Source organism: Muntiacus reevesi, chromosome 1, assembly GCF_963930625.1.
Source record: "Muntiacus reevesi chromosome 1, mMunRee1.1, whole genome shotgun sequence".
NCBI classification, from domain to species: Eukaryota; Metazoa; Chordata; class Mammalia; order Artiodactyla; family Cervidae; genus Muntiacus; species Muntiacus reevesi.
Window position 1 is genome coordinate 192,818,167 of NC_089249.1, and position 8,651 is coordinate 192,826,817.

The 8,651-nt window shown below is 39.9% G+C and overlaps 1 protein-coding gene across 1 annotated transcript; it reads right to left on the reverse strand.

Annotated features, from left to right (window-relative positions):
- Nucleotides 1-1,130: 1,130 nt before the first annotated feature.
- LOC136166360 (olfactory receptor 7E24-like) lies at nucleotides 1,131-2,060 on the reverse strand. Its single transcript, XM_065932494.1, has one exon. It carries the CDS (start codon nucleotides 2,058-2,060, stop codon nucleotides 1,131-1,133), a length of 930 nt encoding a protein of 309 aa, XP_065788566.1.
- Between the last annotated feature and the right edge of the window lie 6,591 nt (nucleotides 2,061-8,651).

Here is an 8,651-nt window from a genome sequence, read left to right on the forward strand (position 1 = left end):
TCAACAGTCTACTAATGTTGCAATTTGTCCTTTAACTCCAGTAAAATATTAGTGTATATGACTGGATATCATCTTCATCAGGTTTCTTTAGAAACATGTTTCCAGTAGCAAGAATGGAATATATTGTTTTCTGTATCAGATTCTAATTAGTCTTATAAAACAGCAGTTCCCTTGTTTATTGAAATATTTATACAATATTGGGTTGATCTGTACTTTGAGTGACTGCTGGAATTTTTTATAAAGACATTTTTATTCTAGTATGGGAATTTTAAGCCATTGTAAGAGGTCTTTAAATACAAAAGGAATGTAGGTTTAGCTTATGTAATACTGTGTAATATAGGCTTCCCCACTGGCTCGGTGGTAAAGAATCTGTCTGCCAATTCAGGAGACACAGACAGATTCAATCCCTGGGTCAGGGAAATCCCATGGACAGAGGAGCCTGGCTGACTACAGTCCATGAGGTTGCAAAGAGTTGACTTAGTGATTAAGCAACAACCTGCCTGCCAGGTTCCTCTGTCCATGGGATTTTCCAGGCAAGAATATTGGAGTGGGTTTCCATTTTCTTCTCTAGATCATTAAGGGTAAATTGTCATACATGTTTTTGCCCTAAAGGATAGGATTTAGATTCTCTGAACAAGTAGGAAAAATTATTGCAAAGTATAGCATCTTTAAATAAAAAGAAAGAACTATGATTATTTTACATTGATAGAAATACGACAGCTTATGACCAAGATCTGGGTAATTGGATAAGGAAAGTGAGAAGGGTATACTGATATTTTTTCTTTTAATTTACTTATTTATGTTAATTGGAGGCTAACTACTTTACAATATTGTGGTAGTTTTTGCCATACACTGACATGAATCAGTCAAGGGTATTTGACAGTGGAACACATAGACTGATATTTTGTACATAATTCTGAAGTGACTATGATTTAAGTGGTAAACCAAAAGTAACCTCCCAATGTTGTTAAAGTTATACTAAAAGGAACAATTGTATAAGCAAATGGTAAAGAGTCATATGGGTACCTATACTCCATGTGATTGTAGATTCAGAATTTCTTGTTGTGCATATTGAATTTGACTGCATTTTCTTGTCCTCCGAACTGAAAAGGATAAGATATATATTGAGATTAGGCTATTCTGCTGATAATCTTCCACAAGGCCCTCTTGATGTCCTTGTTCCTCAGGCTGTAGATGAAGGGGTTAAACACTGGGGTGACTATGGTGTACATCACTGAGGCTACTGCATCCTTCCTGAGAGATTGTGAGATGGCTGAGCTGAGGTACGCACCAAGGGCTGTTCCATAAAATAAGCAAACAACTACTAGGTGAGAGCCACAGGTAGAAAAGATTTTGTACTTTCCATCTGCTGATGGGACTCTCAGAATGGAGGAAACAATTTGAGTGTAAGAGTAAAGAATCCCTGAGGCGGGAATACCACCAAAAATGGCTCCAGTAAAATAGATTATTATCTTATCGATGGACGTATCAGAACAGGCAAGATGGAGAAGTTGAGGAACATCACAAAAGAAATTAGGGATTTCCACACTTGTGCAGAAGGTGAGTTGCAACACCATCAAGGAGTTAATTAGGGAGTCCAAAAGGCTGCTGAAAAATGACAGCAGAACCAACAAGCCACAGAGGCGGGGTTTCATGATGAGTGGGTAGTGTAGGGGGTGACAGATGGCCACCAATCGGTCATAGGGCATCACAGCCAGGAGTAGATTGTCCAAACAACCCAAAAAGAAAAAAAAGGACACCTGAGTTAGACAGTTTGCATAGGTGATGGACTTGCTGTGTGCCTGGATATTTGCCAGCATCTTGGGGACTGTGGTAGTGATGAAACCAATGTCAGCCAAAGACAGGTTGGAGAGGAAGAAGTACATGGGAGTGTGGAGGTGGGAGTCAGAGATGACAGCCAGGATGATGAGCAGGTTCCCGAACATGGCTACCAGGTACATGGACAGGAAGAGCCCAAAGAGAAGGGGCTGCAGGTCTGGATCATCTGAGAGTCCAATGAGGAGGAATTCTGAGACCTGTGTAAAATTCTGTGCTTCCATGTAGATGCAGCACCTGTCAAAGAAGAAGAGAGAGGTAGAATAAACAAAACAGAACACCCAGATAAATGTATATTTTTTTAATTCAAGTAATTTACAAGTAAAATAATCACACTTGAAGTACATTCAGTATGCCCCATTATGTTCAGCAGTATTTCTATCTGAGCTCTTCTTAAAACTCTTTCCTTATTCACCTGTCTGTCTTATTCACCTGTTTCTATACACACTCACTTTAGATATTAGGCTAAGCAATGTTAGATAAGCAAGGATTTTTCAGATAACAATTCCATGAACACAGTAAAATATCAGTTCCCCATTTTTAAAATATGGAATAATAAGTATCCTCTTTAGGTTAAAAGGTTAATTAAATATCCTCTAATTAATGGACACTATGAAGCACTCAAATGTACTTTATCTTATCCAAATTCTTTTTATTTGGATTATAACCCTCAGAGACCTAAAATCACATTAAGGCATTCTAAGTTAAAATCAAATGGCCATGCAAAACTATAACTCAAAATGCGACATACACCTCTGTGTTCATAGCAGCACCATTCACAATGACTAAGACATAGAAACAACTTAAATGTCCATCAACAGTTGAAATGATAAAGATATTTTACATATATTTGTATACATATAAAATGCCAATTTCAACAGTATGACTAGACCTAGTGATGATCATACTAAGTGAAATAAGTGAGAAAGAGAGAGACATTACCATATGATATCAGTTATATGTGGACTCTAAAATTAAATGAACATACCTATGAAACAGACTCACAGACAGAGAATTTGTGGTCACCAAGTGGGTGGAGGAGGGAAGGATCGGGTGTTTGGGATTAACAAATGCGAACTATATAAAATATGTGCATGAAAAATAATTGATTTGTAAAAACTTTTGTTTTTCACAATTTTACTTCAATTAACTGCATTTGTTTTCCCAATAGATAAATCAAATGAAATCAACTATATTCTCTTACTGTCAAGGTTTAGAATCAGAAAGATCTTCTAAAATCTGCCTGGAAACAACAGTTGTTGTTTCATTATAGATCCATGTGAAGATTCCCATCTTATACAGGGAATACAGGGGCTTTGCTGGTGGTCAGACTGTAAAGAATCAGCCTGCCATGTGGGAAATATACATTCAATCCCTGGTTGAGGAAGATACGCTGAAGCAAGGAATGGCTACCCATGCCAGTGTTCTTGCCTGGAGAGTTCCAAGGACAGAGGAGCCAGGTGGGTTACAGTCGATAGGGCCACAAAGAGTCGGAAACGACTAAGCGACTAACACTTTCACTTTTCATAGGGAATAATAATAATTATACATCTCAGATATCCAAAATGGGCTATAAAATCCATTCCATTCACACAAAACTATATGAACAGCAATATGCATGCATTAAAGTTCCCTGTAAACACTCGACCCATATCCATAATTCACAGATAAACTCACCAGATACGAAGAGAAGGAATTCATGGTTCTGCCTCCATTTGCACATTTGGGATTACAGCAGGTTTGAAAAGAACTGCTCTAATGCTGCTCTAATGGTGGGGGAAGATCTCTGGGATGGAAGTCAGGAGATCTGGGATAGAAGTCAGAAGTCACATCTTTTAGCTATTAAACATGGAGTATGTGTAAACCTCTCTATGTTTGTATCCCTTACCTAGAAATGGGAAGACTAACACCTATCTCTGGGACTTGTGTGGCATCTAACAGAGGCTTACACTTCATAAGTCGTCATGGTTTTCAAATAAAAATTTGAGTTATTTTTGGAATAGTGGGTTTACTGATGAAATACCTTCTCCAAAATGTTTAATGGCCTTTTGAAAATTAATGGTCTTTTATTCTATTATATGGTAGAGAGATAGAAGACCATCATGCCTCACAAAGTTAATTCAGAGAATAAGTAGAAATCTTAAAATGTGTCTTAGTTCACACAGTAAAACCCTCTCTCTTTTTCTCAAGAAAATACCCACATTTTTAATAATTGAATATCTTGGGCTTCCCTGGTGGCTCAGATGGTAAAGAATCTGCCTGTGATGTGGGAAACCTGGGTTCATCCCTGGGTTCGGAAGATTCCCTGGAGAAGGAAATGGCAACCTACTCCAGTATTCTTGTCTGGAGAATCCCGTGGACAGAGAAGCCTGGTGGGCTAGCTTATTGTAGGTTCTATTGAATAGAAAGCAACCACTCCCTTAGAAAATCTATGACATAGATTTACTCAAGCCCTGTTTTATCTTCGGTCCAGTACTGAGCACGTCTCTGGAAAGAAGAAAGCACCCAGTGTGTGGAACCCCTATTGCCTAGACTCTGTTTCTGAGAATCAAGAAAAAGTCTATTCAGCATTTAACAAAAACTGTTTTCCTTGCAGCGTACTCTGTGCCAAGCAAGGTTTAGGGAATTTAGGGAATTTTAAGTATTTCTGGGGAATCAGAAATGAATATGAGTGGCCAAAAAGCATATGAGAAGATGCTTAACAGGACTAATTACTGGAGAAATGCAAATCAAAACTACAATGACAGCTACTTCATAACTGTTCAGAATGGCCACCATCAAGAAGTCTACAAACAAATTCATCTATACCATTTTTTTTTAAGATTCCACATAGAAGTGATATGAAACAGAGGACTCTACTCAATCCTCTGTAATGGCCTATATGGGAAAGGAATCTTAAAAAAAAAAAAGAGTGAATATATGTATATGTATAACTGATTCACACAACACTGTAAATCAGCTACACTCCAACATTTTTTTTAAAGAAATGAATGTTATTCAGTTGTTTCCCTCCGGGCATCAGGGTCTTCCCTGGTGGCTCAGTGGTAAAGAATCTCCTGCAATGCAGGAGACTTGCTGGAGACGTGAGTTCGATCCCTGGGTCAGGAAGATCCACTGGGGAAGGAAATGACAATCCACTCCAGTATTTTTGCCTGGGAAATCCCATGCACAGAGTAACCTGGCAGGCTACAGTCCATGGGGTCACAAAAGACTTGGACACAACTGAGGAACCAAACAACAAGAACAACAACGTGTCAGTAACTACTTGTAAAAGGACAAAGAAAATGTTTTCTCAGGGGTCTGAAGAAAACCAAACCTTCACATAGCAGGATATCTTACTTGACTATATGGCACTTAGTAATAAAAATAAGAGTATCAAAAATATACTTTTCTGTTCCTACATGAATCCATCTCATATTTATTCACATATTCAATACTGATTGTGTCTAATGCTTAATTAGTGTAGTTGTATCAACTGGAGATCAATTCAATTGACAACACTGAGGCTCAGAGATACTCAGAACTTTCTTCGTGTCACACAGATAATAAGTAGATCAGATGGATTTAAAATTGAATGGAGTGTCTCTGAAGCCTATGCACTGAACTTGTTCACTGTCTCCCTTCACTTCAGAGAGTCTAAGAAGAGGTCCAGAGGTCTGTTCTAAATTTCCCAAGGCAAGTCTTCTCATGGGGCTTCCTCAGTGGCTCAGGAGTAAAGAACCTTCCTGCAATGCAGGAGACCCAGGAGACACACGTTAAATCCTAGGGTCAGGAAGATCCTTTGGAGGAGGAAATGGTAACCCACTCTAGTATTCCTGCCTGGAGAATCCCATGGACAGAGAGGAGTCTGGCGGGCTACAGTCCACAGGGTCACAAAGAGTCGGCCACGGCTGAAGCAACGAGCATGCAGGCACATGTCTGTTAACACTTTCCTGTTTCCTATGAATGTAGCCCAACGTTCTGAATTTATGTCTCCCTTAGAGATTGCCTGGTGGCTCAGCTTGTAAAACCTGCAATGTGGGGGACCCGGATTCGATCCCTAACTCGGGAAGATCCCCTGGAGAAGGAAAAGGCTACCCACTCCAGTATTCTTGCCTGGAGAATTCCATGGACAGAGGAGCCTGGTGGGCTACAGTCCATTGGCTCGCAAAGATTCAGACACAACTGAACAACCAACAGAAATTGAAAGATGCCAATTATAAGGATGAAGGAAGAAGTAGATAATAAAGCAAAATCAAGGAGCTGGGGAAAGAGAAAGCACTGCCCTAAATTACTGTGTGCCGGCACATTCTATGAACTCCACCTACGATCCCAGCTAACTTCCTATAGCTGATACAGCAATGCCACCTGCTGCTCTCCACTATAGGAACCCCGAAGGGAAGAGCATAGTAAACAGGGGGTCTCTGCCTCTAGTGACAGAAAAGAGAAATATGAGGTTGGATGGACAGGTGAGAATCTTGTCTAGAGGCCCTGTGAATGGAGTCTGGCTCTTGGATGCAAACTTGACTTCACCCCTTTCCACCCAAGACTTCAATTAAATACAATTGCATGGAAATATTGTGCTCCTGTCCTCAAAGACTGTGCTGTAAAATAATGATAATAAAAATAATGTGTCTCTCTTGTTTCAAGGTGGTTTTGCAGATAACAAGCTACACTAAAAAACTTATCTTGGTACTCTCCCCATTTGTTCCTCCCTCCCCTGCCCCCACTGCATCCACATGTCCATTCTCTACATCTGCATCTCTATTTCTGCCCTGCAAATGGGTTCACCTGTACCATTTTTCTAGATTCCATATATATGTGTTGATACATGATATTTGTTCTTCCCTTTCTGGCTTATTTCACTCTGCATGACAGACTCTAGGTCCATCTACATCACTACAGATGACTCAGTTTCATTCCTTTTTATGTCTGATATAGGAATACATACAGCTGATTCTCTTCATGGTACAGCAGAAACAAACACAACATTGTAAAGAAATCATACTCTGATAATAAAATAAAAAATAAATTTTAAAAACTTATCTTGGAAGGATATCACAAACTCGGAGGTCCTCTCTAAGGAGCAGGGAGCCTGAGCCTCACTTAGGGAGCCCCAATCTTGGGGTCTGGCAACCAGGAAGAAAAACCCCTTCATAGGTGTTGAAGACCAGGAGTGTTTATGCCCAGGAGGGCCAGGGGGCTTGTAGGAAATGAAGACTCTGATCTTAAATGGCTTGTGCACAATCTCACTTTTCTCTCACTTTCTCAGAGAAAAGAATTCAGTGTTTACAAAATAAACAAGTCACAGGGATGTAATGTACAGTACAGGGAATACAGTCAATAATATTGTAATAACTTTATATGGTATATAATGTACAAAATTTCAGATCATCATGTTATGTACTTGAAGCTAACAAGTCAATTTATTTCAATTTTTAAAAAGAGCATAAATTTAGCTCACTCTTTAAAAAAAGAAAAAACTTATCTTGGAGACTGGCACTTGGAAACCCTAAGTTAAAAACTTCATGATGTTGTGATTAATGTCATCATTTCCATCATTGTCATCATCACTTTCATGATCATTTTAGAGCTTAAGGGATTATATACAAGGGTGTATTTCCTGCTATGGTGGGAGAGATGTGTACAGCCACTAGAACCAGCGTGGGATTGAGGGAAAACTGTGTAAGAGAGTTCTTGCACTCCCCGCAGAACCAGGGATTTAAACTTCATGGTCTTTTGAGCTGAAACAATGAATACTGATTCTCTCCCTTATGGCTATCTGACTGTTCTGCTTGTCCATTTTTGTGGGATAAGTCACACAGTATAAAGCATACTATTTTAACTGTATTTAACTGTACAGTTCTGAGGCATAAGGTACACTGACATTGCTGTGAAACTCTCACCATCACGCATCTCCCCAATTTTTCACCTTCCTAAGCTGAAACTATGTCCCCATGAACACTAACTTGCCATCCCTCCTTTCCACCCTCCCACTCCCTGGCCCCTGGCACCTGCCAATGTACTTTCTGACTCTGTAGGGAAAAAAGAAAGCATAATTTGTTTGTAAGACATGTATTAAGTTAACCTTAAAAATGCATTACAATGTACCTTATGTTGTGCGCTGTGCTCAGTCGTCTCTGACTCTTTCCAACCCCATGGACTGTAGTCCACCAGACTCCTCTGTCCATGGGATTTTTCAAGCAAGCATACTGGAGTGGGTTGCCATTTCTGCCTCCAGGGAATCTTTCTGACCCTGAGATCGAACCCAACTTCCCAGTATCTCCTGCATTGTGGGTAGATTCTTTACCCACTGAGCCATCATCATACATTAGGTACAGACAAATACTGTTTGATTCCACTGATAATGTGAGGTACAAAGAATTGTCCTACTTGTATTGATGATAAAGAATGCAATGCTCCTCCAGCCCTTCCTCCATCCAGTTTCTCCCTAGGCACTTCCTCCACTGTTCTACATCTTCGGTGGGTCGTGACCAAGGACTGGTAATGCAACAACCCCTCTCCTGCCTCCTAAGTGATGAAAATTCAGCTCTGTCCTCAGGACTGGCAGAAAGACAGTCTCAGGCATGAACTCTGATGCAGGCAAGGGCTGACTCTGGGAGGAGAAGACACAGTATGAAACCCACTGGACTGGAACCTGAAACTGAAGGGCTGGAAGGTGATTATTTACCATTGTGTGACCTTGGGAGCTCAATGCGCAAAGCTCATAATTAGCCAAATTGGTCTAGGTTCTCATAATCTCTGAGGACTTCCTAATATTAATTTAAGAGAAAAAGGAGAAAAATGAATGCACTTGAAAGAGTCTGAACCCTTCC

Coding starts and splice junctions, on each gene's coding strand:
- LOC136166360 (XM_065932494.1), bottom strand. CDS start 2,060: ATGGAAGCACAGAATTTTACACAGGTCTCAGAATTCCTCCTCATTGGA.